This window comes from Notothenia rossii (assembly GCF_949606895.1).
Source record: "Notothenia rossii genome assembly, chromosome: 5".
NCBI classification, from domain to species: domain Eukaryota; kingdom Metazoa; phylum Chordata; class Actinopteri; order Perciformes; family Nototheniidae; genus Notothenia; species Notothenia rossii.
This window is the reverse complement of record NC_136903.1, coordinates 5,552,311-5,566,777: the sequence shown is the minus strand read 5'-3', so window position 1 is coordinate 5,566,777 and position 14,467 is coordinate 5,552,311. Positions and strand designations below refer to the sequence as shown.

Below are 14,467 nucleotides of genomic sequence, written 5' to 3'. Positions count from 1 at the left end.
GAACTTACAGAACTGTAAAAAACAAGTATTTACTGCAAAAATACAGTGGTACAGAGCAACACAGGTGGGGCATAGCGCCTAACGGCCCTTCTGGAGGAAGATTGAGGCATACTTAAAGGCCCGGACACCCCAAGCTGACACCAAAGAACTGACACAGACGGACCCCCGAATGTTGTGTCGCCTCGCGTCTCTGCGTCTTGGCCACACCGCAAAGACTTCAGCCGACGGCCAAATACATCATAGGCGCATTTTGTAGTCGTATTTTGCTTTTTAGAAATGGAGTTGACGAAATTAAAACTGCAATATAATGTTTATGTAGCAATAATACAAATTACATATTTTTTTAATATGTACCGATAAAAAGACCGATAACGTCGGAGCTTAACGGTACCACGGTCTTTAATAATTCCGCCCCGGGGCCCGTTTAATACCGGGGCTCGGTACCCATCCCTAGACAAGACTATATGTTAAGACGGCATTTAAAAAAGGAAAACCCGATCAAACCCTAGAATAATCACTTCATCGTGATATTCCCACTTCTTTTTCGTGTGACTTATGGCTAAAATGATAGTCTGTTTAATTCTGACACTACTATTGTTACGTGTCCTCAGTTTTTCTTTGTCAATTATCAGCCTGTGGTTCTTTTGAGTTTCCTTTTCATTAGAAGTGTCACAATGGAATTTCTTTTATGATGACATCATGACCATAAAATAGAAAGCAAAATGTGGTCAATTGTGACAACCCTACTTTATCCAGTAGACCCTTTTTAGTGTGTCTTTAGCGATCTATAAAGCTGTATTCACATGATACACAAAGTTTTGTTTTTCATGGTTACCTCCCCTGCTTTCTTGCGGTGCGACATACAGCTGTCATCTGATTGGTTGCTCGTCAAAAGGTCAGCAATAAGCGAGGTTTCCAAAGTTGGGAAAATGTAAACTTTGAGAGCAATTTTTCGCCTATTCGCTCGGCACTGCTCTCTCCGTTGAAACAGGATTGCAACGTTGCGCAGATCCGTTTTACTGTGTGTGATGTGAATGCAGCTTAAGACTCGTGACCAATTGATGAACTGCATAAAAGAAAAACAACTTAAGAAACCACTCCGGTGATATAATGGGAACATTGGTGTAGTGGAGGAGAGTTGTAGACATGTTTTAATGTTGAAGGACTTGCACCATCACCCTCTGCGTCCTGTATGCTTGTATTTCAGAGTTAGTGTTGCCTAAATAATGATAATCCTTCTGTCAAATCCTCACACTGTCACCTCTTTTCAGTCCCTTCATTATCATGCTGAGTTTGCACGTTCAAGGTTAAACTAAAGTAGATCCCTTAGACAGTTTGCAATACGTTGTTTGTGGCACAGTTGGCGAAAAACATTGTCTCCGAACTTTGGATGGAAAGAGGCATTATAGTTCTGATGTGCAGCCAGAAGACTCAAAAGGTCAGAGCGTAAAGAGGGATTTACTGAGCATTTTGTGGCTCTACATCAGCTGCTAGTAGCCCTCATGGACCATTGGAGCTGGCAGGGAAGAAATGGATATCATGTGTCTTGATGTTTCTGTGGATAATGCTGGCAGACTCCGTGTTGAAGACCACTGATAATAACTTGTTTTGGGTTCAGACAGATACTGCTGGGCTTTTCCCCCAGGCTTCCTATCCCCCAGAGAATTCATATCAACAATAAAAAGTCTTTGAAGTCTGGAATTGTTTTTGACAACCTTTTTACTGCAAAAAAGATTTCTGACCGGGACATTGAAGCCTCTACAGTAAGAAAAAGATAATTCCACCGCTCTGCAAACAAATAATAGACTTTAACAAAAATAAAAATAACATGTCACAGTACACGACTCTGGTGTTTCAAACCAATCCACAATCAAGTTTCAGTATCAGTACTCTTATAACTAAAGACTATAAAGAAACCCTGTGAGTTGGCTGCATATGACACACACACACACACACACACACACACACACACCACACACACACACACACACACACACACACACACACACACACACACACACACACACACACACACACACACACACACACACACACACACACACACACAGAGGTGTTTTCTCACCTCTCTGTTTCTCATCCTGGTGTTTTGCGTACAGACACAGTTTGATGAACGATCTGTCCGTATTTAAATGGACTCACTTTAGATTCTCCAGTTTTGACTGACTGCACATATTTGAATCTATGTAAACCCTAAGACACAATGCACCTGGCCTATTTACTTTACTCATTCATCAGAATTTTGACAAGTGATGCGTTTTTAGTAGCATTAAAATTACAGCTTTGTAGATGCTGGTAGGGCTGCACAGTGTGATGAAAATATGTAACATGTACATTATAACAAGATTATAAGCAGTTTACTAAGTTGTGTCTTTCCAGTTTCCAATATACTATTACAAAGACAAGACATGGCTTGTTGCATTAAAAAAAATAAAAACATTTGGATAGAAGATTGAGACGAACCAAAGATTGTACCGTATCAGTCACATACGCACACACATACGTGCACATACGCAGCACATATTCACCACAAAGCCAGATCAGACTGGTCAGGGACCTTTATTTAGAACCTGGGCACTGCTTTGGTAACATGATCTCAGACAGACATGTTTGCTCTACCTTTGAAGGGGGCAGGCTGCCCCTGCCTTGCCTGGGAAAATAAAATCCACAATCTGTTTTGCATCCACGTTCTGTCTGCTTTTAATCAGCCGTACACATTGAGAATCTAGTGGTGCAGTCATGATGAATTTGTGAAGTATCAGTCAGCCTGCCACAAATAAGTTAAAAAACGTGTTGACTTGGAGAATATAATGGTTCAGTCATGATACCTTTTTGTAGTATGTTGTGAAAGTTAGCTTCATAAGGGCTCCCTCGATAAAAAGCAATGGGATTTCTCCATTTGGTTTTGGGCACATGACTTCACGTCACCACCGCTAAGCTAAACGCTGCTAATATTTGGAGTGATCACGTTTTGTAGTCTCATTAAAGGTTGGGTAGGTCATTTTGGGGAAACCAGCTCGAGTGCGCTAGAATTTGAAAATACACAACCGGAAAAAATCTGCCACTTCCTTACAGAGCCCCTCCTCCAACACACACGAACGCGCACATGACCAATGAGTAGGGATGTAACTATATACCGAATATCGCGGTATCGCGGAAAATAAACGTCCCAATACCGTCGTGAGACTAACAAAATGTACCGCGATTTAAAAAAAAATGTTATTAAAAAATATATATTATTTTTTTTAAAACACTTTTTCTTTTTTTAAACCTTTATTTAACCAGGTGATCCCATTGAGATCATCGATCTCTTTTTCAAGAGAGACCTATCCAACATGACAGCATGTAGGTTACAACATGAACATAAAACAACAGATAACACAAAAGGACATCGTATTTACAGGGCTACATGTACACACCTAGAGACATTGACAAGTACCAACAGTATATTTATATCTCGCCCTGTCAATAAGCCTCACCTCCTTGGCAAAAACTGTATTGTTTTTAAAGTGGTGGAGAGACAATCCACAGTTTGACCCACTGCTGTCACCCATGGCCAAAGCATATCTCTCCGTCCCACTGAGGTGGCGTTAGACTTTTTCGCTGTCCGTCATTTTGACAGACAGGATCGTAAAATATCCGTCATCATCCCTTATTACCCGTCGGGTCTGAACAGTTCACAAGAGAGCATGCTCGTGAACTGTCAAGGGGGGGGGGGTGGTGTTATGCCATGTGTGCAGGCACCTCACGGGAGCGCGCACAGCGTAAAGCAAAACCTCCCAGACATGTATTGATCTGTACGGCAAAGTACGGTTTGGAAACTATATCATTTCCTTTTGGAGGGCATGCATAACACGGCATAACACCAGAGCCTCGCTGCGGGGAAACGTTGGAGCTGTTCCGAGTTTATTCTAATCTGTCAAAATGACAGACTGCTTTCAGATTCTTCCGTCATTGTTAAATAAAATATTCAGTTAACGCGACCACTGCTGTCCCAGCAACATCAGTACCAAGCGAGAGAGTTTTTTCCAGAGCAGGGGATATTGTAAATGCCCAAACATCCTAGTTTATAAATACCTGGAAATGTGGACATTCTCCTAAAAACCTGTCTGATGATGCTGAGTGAGTGACTAGTGAGTTTGAGTTGAGTTACTTGAAAAGCTAAAGTGAAACTTGATTTATTTTATTGCAGGGTCTGATTATTAAATGTCCTTCTTTATTTGTGAGATGCAGTGGCACAAAGAAAATGCCTACTTTGTTTGGTAGTACCAGTAGGTACAAAAACACTTGTTTTCTTGTTCCAGTCTGTTACTGTCACTTTGTTTTTGACACTTTAAAATACTGCTATCCTACTAAATTGCTGTACAAATCAGATTTATTATGTAATAAAGAAACATTTTCTGAGTAAAAAAATGTTTTCTTGAAAAAAAAATTGGATTTTTTTTCCCCCCCCTTTAATATTCGATATCGCGATAAATACCGTAACGTGGACTTTTTATCGCGATATTATCGTACCGTGAGTTTTTGGTATCTGTGTTTGGTTAAAGGTAGGGTAGGTAAGAATGGAAAAAGCAGCTCGAGTGCACTAGAATTTGAAAGTACGCAGCCGAAAAAAATCTGCCCCTTCCTTCAGACTTCCTTACAGAGCCCCTCCTCCAACACACACGAACGCGCAAATGACCAATGAGGGCACGAGATAAGTTTGTGCACAGATGGAAGGCTGACAGGCAGGTAGGCCATCCAGTTACTTTAGCCGGGCCGGCTCAGATGATTGGTCGTGCTTTTTACAGCGCCACGGCTTCCACAGATGAAATTTCTTTAATATATTTATTGTCAAAGCATTTAAGATATTCATTGCTATCGGGATGTTAAGAGCATTCCATGGAATATAACAACAAGCGTTTCTGAAATAAATGACATTATGGGGTAATACGTACGTATACGCATAGACATAGTTATATATACATATAACTTGTTATCAACCAATGTTTTTAAGACACATAGATGCTTCGGACATTTCCGATTGGATGTATTTACTGAGAGATGTTTTGTCGTAGAATAAATCCTGAAAATCTCTTATCTTCAAGACGTAATTTCAGTCAGTTTACCACACATACGTTTAAGAAAACCGCTGACTTTGAGGCGAGGGAACCTGTGGTAAAATGCTAACTAGCCGTTCTTTTGGACCCATTCCTGCACCACTCTATATCAGCATCATTAAGCCTGGATTACCCTTTGGACTTTTGCACCTATAAGCGCCCAAAGTGGTGATTTAAGCGAAACCCTCTAAAGTAATATCTGAACCATCATGCCAGTGAGGCTGTGGCCAAGTGAGGGAAAGGTTGAGGAACCGAGACTGTCTTAAAAAGTTAAGGTGCTGCTGAAGAACAGTCATGAGGTGAATCCAGGTAAAAGCCTGGATAGATGTATTCCCCTCACTTAATGGAAAGCAGTCGTGCAGATTGAGAGCTAGATAAAGATAAGCTCCTAGACTTAGAGAGTTGAAAGGATTTTGAAAGCTTGGTCAAAAGTTGAGATGTGGGTTGTGTGCAAAAGGAGCTGGAGCTCAGTAAGAGGAACATTTTTAGTATTCTGTACCATCAGTGTCATCTGAATGTGTCGTGTTTTTTATAAATGAAATGAATACCTTGTGAAATACACCAACTGAATACATTACCATCAACTAGGGATTTATAATGTTTGTATACAACTCAAGAAACTATAGCCTCTCTGTCTGCCAGACATAATGTTTTTTAGGATAGAGGATGATTAAATTGTCTTGACTTGTACAATTTCCACTTTCTTTCACTTCTTTCTGTAACTGCGGAGGAGTTTAAATGCACTTTGGCAGCAGGTCTGGCTTAATAATTAAAGCAAAACCTTTGTTTCACCGCTGCAGAACACTCAATCTAGGTGCCGGACACCCCCAAAAACAAACAGGTATATATAAACTCTGTACAAGGGTTGGTGAAATGCCAGAGAGATTAGTCAATCTGACAGGGTGGAGAGCCAGGTGTGTGTTTTCTCACCTCTCTGTTTCTCATCCTGGTGTTTTGCGTACAGACACAGTTTGATGAACGATCTGTCCGTATTTAAATGGACTTTACATTCTCCAGTTTTGACTGACTGCACATATTTGAATCTATGTAAACCCTAAGACACAATGCACCTGACCTATTTACTTGACTCATTAATCAGAATTTAGACAAGTGATACGTTTTTAATAGCATTTAAATTACAGCTTTGTAGATGCTGGTAGGGCTGCGCAATGTGATATATAACATCTGACAATGTTTTTAAAAGTTCTAACAAGATTACATGTACTTAAAACAAGATTATAAGCAGTTTACTAAGTTGTGTCTTTCCAGTTTCCAATATACTATTACAAAGACATGGCTTGTTGCATTAAAACATTTTTTTAGATAGATTGAGACGAACCAAAGATTGTACCGTATCAGAAAGTATCTCAGTGGCTAAAGTGAAGCATTTTCTTTAATGGGTCATGTGGTTCACGGGTGACAGTGTGAGATGTGAGAATCAAAATGTGAGTTGTGGAAGTGGTTCGTGGCAGCAGGGAAGCACTAGTTGTACTTGACACTTTCTGGTGTGAATGTGTGTAAGTAATTGTCGTCACGGACTGTTGATTTTGGTGCAAATGCCAGCTTGGCTTGCTTGAAAACCTCAGTCATTTTCCTTTAAAGGCCCGGACACACCAAACTCACACCAGAGAACACGTCCCGACGGACCCGATTGTTCGTCGCCTCACGTCTCCTGCGTCTTGGCCATGTGTCGCACTGGAACACACCGCAAAGACTTCCGCCGACGGCCAAGTAGCACGTACGCACAGTGGCAATAACTCTCCTTACCAGCAGGCGGCGGTAGTGTGTATTCGTCATTCAAAAGAGGCAACCGGAAGACAGACTGCGTGATATATACAAACAACAAATAGCGTGCGTTTGATTTTCACTCTCGTCCATCACAGACGGTTTCACATAATGACTTATAATCGAAAACATGTTTAGTGCGGTACTAGAAAATGAAAAGGAATAGCCGTAGTGTTCGGCCGACAGCCTAGGCGGAAGGTGTCGGCACGGCCGAAAAGACACGATGGTGCGGGACACACCAATCTGAGTAGGACGACAGGACGCTCACCGACCGGCAGACATCTATCGACGGCCGATATCGGCTCGGTGTGTCCGGGCCTTAACATGCATCATATGATTTTCTTAGTTTAGATTTAGCTTCCCATCACACCACAGGTTTAAGTCCCATCTCCTCAACAATCCACCTTCCATTGAATTAAGATTTTAAAAATCAAAAGATAAAAAAACCTTTGTTTAACTGAAAAGCAGTTGCATGCACTTCCCTCGCCCAACAAATCCTCTCTGCCTTGTTAATGTCCACGAACAGCAGTAATATAATGTGCTAAGTTCCAACTAACACAACCCAAAGCAGAGGACATCCACCCTCAAGAGAAACGCCTGTTTGAACGTAAGGACATGATGTTTGAAATTGCATCTAATGCCTTATCTACTCTTCATATGAGTGCTTTCTCTTTGCTTCCACTTCTTAGTCCATATATTTACGAGGTAACGAAGCAGGACACAGTTGAAAAAAGAGAAACGAGCAAACGTCTCCTGGTTCAGAGGCAAGACAGATGAATCCATCCTTTGTGCATGAGCTCTTCAGATGAGTCCCATTCAAAGGAGCTGCTGAAGAAGAAGAAGAAGAAGTGACGACCCACTGCTCCTGTCTCTTATCAACCCTTCATTTCTTTGTGCATTCGCTCCAATGGGTTTCTGTCTCAGGAGCTATTCATTGATGGGAAGGTTTTTTCCAAGTCTATTGAAGTTAAAGCACATTTCTAGTTTGGGTTTTTTGGTTTATTGTCTTGACATTCATATTTAAATGTCTCTGTATCAGACCAGTAGACTGTGGTTGATTTGATTTCATTGGGTGGCCATGCTTCAGTGGACTTCTCTGCAGAAGTTCCTCATGTTGACCAGGTGGTGGCAGCGTTTCCTGACCCAGTTATGTGAATGATGCCGCTGCGTTTGAATTTTGACCCAGTGGAGGTAATCAAAGCCTCTCCGACCTTCTCTTTGTGCCGGAGTCTGGCTCCTCTGAAAGACAAACAAGGGGGCGGGGGGGGGGGGGTGATTGTCTGCTTATCAAAAGCCCTGCCAGTCCCCGCTGATGTCTGCTCTGTGAATGTAGTGGACACAATCCATGTTTTCACACCAGCTGGCTTTCAATGCTGTAAATTCATCCTCATTAGATCAGGAAATGACCACCAGTGAAATGCTAAATCTGTCCCCCAGCAAACATGCTTCTGGCTGGGTGGTTTTTCAACTCGAACAGAAGCATTGAGGGGGAACCAGCCGTGATTATGACATCCTGGTATTTTCCTAAAATCTATTATGCTGTGGAAATGGCTTGTGCTTTTTTTTAGGAAGAGCAAAACACAAAGGCCTAAGGGCAGAAGTCATTTTCTTCCCTGATTCTTTTCTGAGAACATTTGGCAGCTTGGAACCATTTCACGATTCTTGATATCCAAACAATCAAAATCAAACTCTTAAAATGACATTGTTTGCATCATATATCGAGCACTCTTTTATTTTTTAAGTAAACATCCTTTTGAGTGAAAAACACAAGCATATATTTAGATAGATGTAATCAAAAATTGCCAAATTGGGTGAGTCTTATGTTTTGTACATACATCTTTCAATACGGCTTTGTTTTTTACTTCTCTACCATGAAAGACAGCAGGGCCCTCATGTGTAGATATACTCACTAATATCCCAATCAAATATATTTTTTAACGTCATCTGCTATACAATTCAATATCATTCCATCCCTAGTTGGCAAATGTACCAAATTGCTAGTATCTGTGATTGATGCTAAAGAGTGCTCAGTTTTCGTAGAATACGTCAAGGACAGGATATAATATATACGTTGGTGGACAGTAAATGTGAATATGATGAATCTTTGTGGTGGTCGTTTTTTTGGCTCGTACCTAGGGCTGCTCAATTAATCGTATTTTAATCGCAATTGCGATTTTGGCTTGCAACGATTATGAAAACAACATAATCTAAATAAAACGATTATTATTATTTATTTTTTTATTATTTATTTAAAAAAAAAAAAAGATTTTTTTTTTGTATTATTGGTTTTTCTGTTGAATTACACTTAAAGTTCAGGGTAATCAACTGTTAAAAACATACTACAATTTTTTTCTCTCAATAAATTCATGTTTTGAAATTAAATGGATAATCGTTTTTAATAATCGTGATATCAATTATTGACCCAAATAATCGAGATTATGATTTTTGCCATAATCGAGCAGCCCTACTCGTACCTCATTACTATCACCAAATGTTGAGGAGTATCTCAGCTTCTCTTATAGCTCCTACGTCATCCTCCTTTTATCCTTCTCCTTATTTCTCCTCTTTCCGAACGACGGCCACAGTCCTCTCACGCTTATTTTCAGTTCCCTAGCAACCAGAAGGAGATGCTTTTTCCCTTTTTTTCCGTCGGGGTGGCACTTAGCGATGGGAGTGGGGGTGGGGTGAGGTGTGCATTGTTCAGGAATAAATGGCTCATCAATGCAGTGAGAGCAGGTGAAGAGCGCTGTTTTAAGTAAAGCAGTCATTGAGCGGCTGCATCGTTCCATTACTCGGTGTCTGACCCAATTAGCACCTCCCGTTCACCTGGGTTTCAGCGCTGTGATGGGTTTGCATCCTAATAATCAGTGTAAGTGTGTGTGTGACTCAAACACACTCTGACTGGAGAGAAAGAGGCTGACGGTGAGCGGCTCCGCACCGTCAGTCAGAGTCTAGATGATTTGTCTTGGTTTTGTAGCCTTTCATGACCGATCTCGCATTTGTTTTATGGACCAATTAATGAAATTGCTTGAAGAAAATGGCTAACAATGCTATTAACAAAGTATATCAGGCTTTAATTTCTCCACGGCTTAGCTAAAAGGCTAATGTTTGATGTGATGACGTTTAGTATTTCTCATTTGGCCACTTGTTAGCATCAACATTTTTAAGACACATGGACGCTTTGGACATTCAACAGCGTATTTACTGATGTGTTTTATCTCATAGAACCAAACTTGAAATGGTAACACAGATCTTATTCAAGCATCTATCCAAAATCTCATTCAAAAAACCCTTTGAATTTGATACGAGGGAACTTGGAAGCACAAAAATGCTAACTAATTTCCGGATTTTGGAACCAAAACCAAATCTGTAAGTGAACAAGTCATGTTGAGTGACGTTAATGCAATATTCTTGATTCCTCTGTCAACAAAATAACCGCCAAAAGTGTGTGTTGGTCCGGCATTTTGACACTTCTGAACACTGAATGAATTGGGAAGCACGATACTGCCAGATGTCCAGCTTGTTCAGTTCATATCGTAAAAATACTTTGAGTGTGAGCTTATTCAGGCTTGACATTTATGAATTAAATGAAGTGTCTCGAACCGTTGGTTACAAAGCTTGTTACTATGTTTCCTCTAGGGCTGCACCCGAACATATGAATATTCGTTCGTTGGAGTACTATTCGGGTTTCAATTTCGTTATTCGGATATTCTGCACTGCGGCTGCCACATTGAATTTATTGAAAACTCCAATATCAACGTAAGAGCTTGAGCCTCTTCGGGGGGTGCTAACACTTAACCATAAACATGTTTGTTTACTTTCTCAGTCTTTATAATGTAGATATGATTTTTTCTCCGTTAATCTCCGTCACGTTGTTTCCATAGCAACAACAAATTCCTGTCAACAGCGCTAACTCTCCTTCAAAATAAAAGCATGACCATACAAAATAGGAAGCCATATATTGCGGGCCGAATATTCGCTGCTGATTACTACCGAATATCCGGAGCCCGAAAAATGGTATTCGGGACAGCCCTAGCTTCCTCAGGGTTACCCTAACCCTAACCCTGAATGTTTTGGCAGAAGACGCTCTGACAGGCAGTTTAGAGGCAACTCAAATACAGTAACACATTTTGGTAAACCTTTCCTTGTGTTGATCCAGTTGCTAGTAATTAAAAACCAGGTGATAAACCTAATTCGGACATTGGTAATTTTGTAAAAAGCTCCTGTGATTATCTCATCAGTACCATATCCCTCCATCTTGAGTTGTCTGATCCACATTCAGATCTTCCCAGTGCCAATGAGTGGCAGGATTTGTGCAAAGCTGACGTGAGAGCTGCTCACACTGAATGAGATTACAGATGGCAGTGAATCGCACAGATCCCAGCTCTCCCCCTCCTCATCTCTCAAGAGTGTTTGAGAGCCAACAGCTTCTTACTAAGTACTGTGTTTGGTTAAAGGTAGGGTACGTAAGAATGGAGAAAGCAGCTCGAGTGCACTAGAATCTGAAAGTACGCAGCCGAAAAAAATCTGCCCCTTTCTTCAGACTTCCTCACAGAGCCCCTCCTCCAACACACACGAACGCGCACATGACCAATGAGGGCACGAGATAAGTTTGTGCACAGATGGAAGGCTGACAGGCAGGTAGGCTATCCAGTTATTTTAGCCGGGCCGGCTCAGATGATTGGTCGTGCTTTTTACAGCGCCACGGCTTCCACAGATGACTTTTTTTTAACAAAAAGTGAATTACCTACTCCACCTTTAAGATGATCTCTAAAGTAAGACCATCAACTGTGTAAAACCAATGTTCAATTGTGAGTGTTTCTGTACATCCCACTACTGAAACAAAGTGAGACATCATTCCTCTATCCGACCATTCCAGGGATTTCAGAAGTTATCTTGTCTCAGTAAATCTTCCATTTATATTGTATTAATAATAATGTGGTGCAGAGATGATTCATTTGTGTAGGCCGACACGGGAGTGAGCATCTTAAGGGCTTCCTTGACCAAAGGCAATAGGAATTTTCAATTGGACATGGGAATATTGCAGCAAAGAAAGATCTGTGCAAAATACATTTTTGGCATTAATGCAATCACAAGAACTAAAAAGCAAACGTTAGGCAAAAAATGAACTACTAGGATTACTCAGGGTGTCCGTGGGGTCTTAAAAAGTATTAAAAGTTGATCAATTAATTTAGCGTAGTATTAAACGGCATTTTCCAAGGTATTACATTTTGTAGCTTGTTTTCAATAAGTATCTAAATGGTCCAAAGAGGTTGTATTCTACAGTCTGCCTGAATGTAATCATTGCGTAGGTGTGTAGTGTGATTCTGTGTAGTTTATTTATGGCATCCCGTTGGATTTGACGTCATCTGAACAGGACATCGCACGCTCACTGCTTGATAGCTCGCCAAGGTTCGTTTACGCCGGTTGTTAAACAACATCGTTATGGGGAAATGCAAGTCGGCGTCCAAATGGTTGGAAGATAAGGAGGAAGGAAAATCAATACTGTATATAGTCAATGTGAGGTAAAGTGTGTCGCCAAGGTAACCGGTAAAACTCCAAGTGGCGATGAGGTCTAAAAATGTACGGAAAGGGTCTTTAAAAAGGTCTTAAAAGGTTTTACATTTGACTTCAGGATTCCTGCATATACCCTGTTACTGCATGGCACATAGAAACTTTGTATATTTACCAGTGGGTGTTAACTGACCTTATTTATGTCGTAGAACAAAATGATAAAAATCTCTTTAGTAAATGTGGCTTCTAACTAAAAACATGTTCTTAAAAAAATTAGAGTTTTAGGACTCATTCCTGTATTCAGGATAAATAGTTTTAACCAGTGACTTTGATCAAGGAACCTCATGGAAAATATGGTTGTCTAGTAAACAAGCCACATCTTTTATTTCAATATGTCAGGAACATATTATCACCATATCCTTATTAGCACATTACCAATATTAAACAACTCTAATTGAGATCAGGACATAACACAAATCTTGGTTGGGACATCTCAAATGTATATATTTGAACAATTCTACAAGACTACCCATTTTTTTGCAGTGCAGCAGGAGTAGAGAGGGGTCTCCTGCCTGAAGGACAAAGACGTTAGTGGAGGAGGGTGACGGAGGGTGTGAGACACAAAAGAACCGAGGCCTCCGTCGGTACACACTCCTCTATTCAGCCACGATGCTAATCCACATGCTAGCTAGTTTCACCCCATTCACGGCTGACCTCCTGTCCCTTTAGGTTAGCAGGCTGCTGTACGTCCAACATGTCCATCACTGCTGCACACTCACTGCTTCTGGGTGCACTTTACTACATTTAAAGGCTTCATACTTCATTCAAGTTTCACAGAATGCATAAATAATGAGACTAATCACGTGCAGCGTGTTCGCTACATGCACATCAGGGTATCCATGCATCGTGAAAAAGGCAGCCCCTTAATTGTTTGTGTCCATTTAAAGGTCCCATGTCACGGCCATTTCTACTGATCATAATTCCATTGTTGAGGGCTACTAGAATAGATTCACATTGTTCCAAACTCACACTGGTTTCTCATCCAGCATCTCTGTATAGTATGTGTATTCACTCTCTATCCTACACGCCTTGTTGGAGCTCCTGCCCCCCCCCCCTCCCTGTGAGCCCACTGTGCTCTGATTGGTCAGCTCGCCCACTCTGTTCTGATGAGTCCACCACCGTTACAGTGGAACATCAGTGATTATGTGCGTTTGTTAGCAACCAGAAGTCAGTAATGACAAACAGATGAGAATGCTGCGTGGGGTCTGGGCGCCGTGTTGGCGGGACGTTGCGGGGCTCGCTGCTGGAGCGGACAGTGTGAGCTGGCTCGCTGGTGTTGTTTCCTGGTTGCTGGCTGCGTGGGGTCTGCGGGACACGGCAAGGCTTGGCCCGAGCTCGACCGGAGCACACACACAGACCCGCAGCCTGGCTGTGGGTCTGTGTGTGTGCACAGGTGTGACCCACCGTAGTCTTATGTGTCCTTCCATTTCATTTCATATCAACCAGCATTTTTTTAACACTTCTCAGAAATGAACTGGCTTGCTTTTTTTGCTGTGGCATTAAGTCAAAGCGTTTTATGTCATATGAAGCCTGTGTGTGAGAGGTGGTTTAACATGAGGCCAATGGATCAGATGTGTTTATCTAACAACCAATATGTTTTTAACCAGAAATGATTTACAAGAGCACACCATTTCCATATGTAACCTCTTTATTGAACTCACAAAGTGCACCATATTCATGCATTTCAAAGAGGTGAATGACAGCACCATAAGTGTTTAACTTCCAGTTGATGTTGAAAAAACAAACATGTGATGCAATGCAGCTTATTGCAAAATCGCCCAAAAATATAATAATTGTAAATGTCACATCTCTGCTTTGTTCCCACTTTAATAAGCTGTACTTATTCAGCTTTATTTATTTTTCGGTAGATATGATTTGTATTCTGTGGGAGGGGTCCTATTATCAGTCCTGATTTAGAAACAGCAGGTACCAGAGCGTGCAGATACTAAATAAATGCTCAGTCACTCACGTGGTTGGAAACCTATTTAAAT

General features: G+C 41.1%; 1 protein-coding gene across 1 annotated transcript in view; it reads left to right on the top strand.

The window, feature by feature from the left end:
* The first annotated feature begins 5,840 nt into the window (after positions 1-5,840).
* Positions 5,841-14,467, top strand: part of LOC307038464 (suppressor of tumorigenicity 7 protein homolog) — a 61,633-nt gene continuing 53,006 nt past the window's right edge. The window contains exon 1 of the mRNA XM_079679865.1: positions 5,841-5,958. Within this exon, the coding sequence (XP_079535991.1) occupies positions 5,856-5,958 (103 nt within the window). The 5' untranslated portion in view covers positions 5,841-5,855. The remainder of the gene's footprint in view (positions 5,959-14,467) is intronic.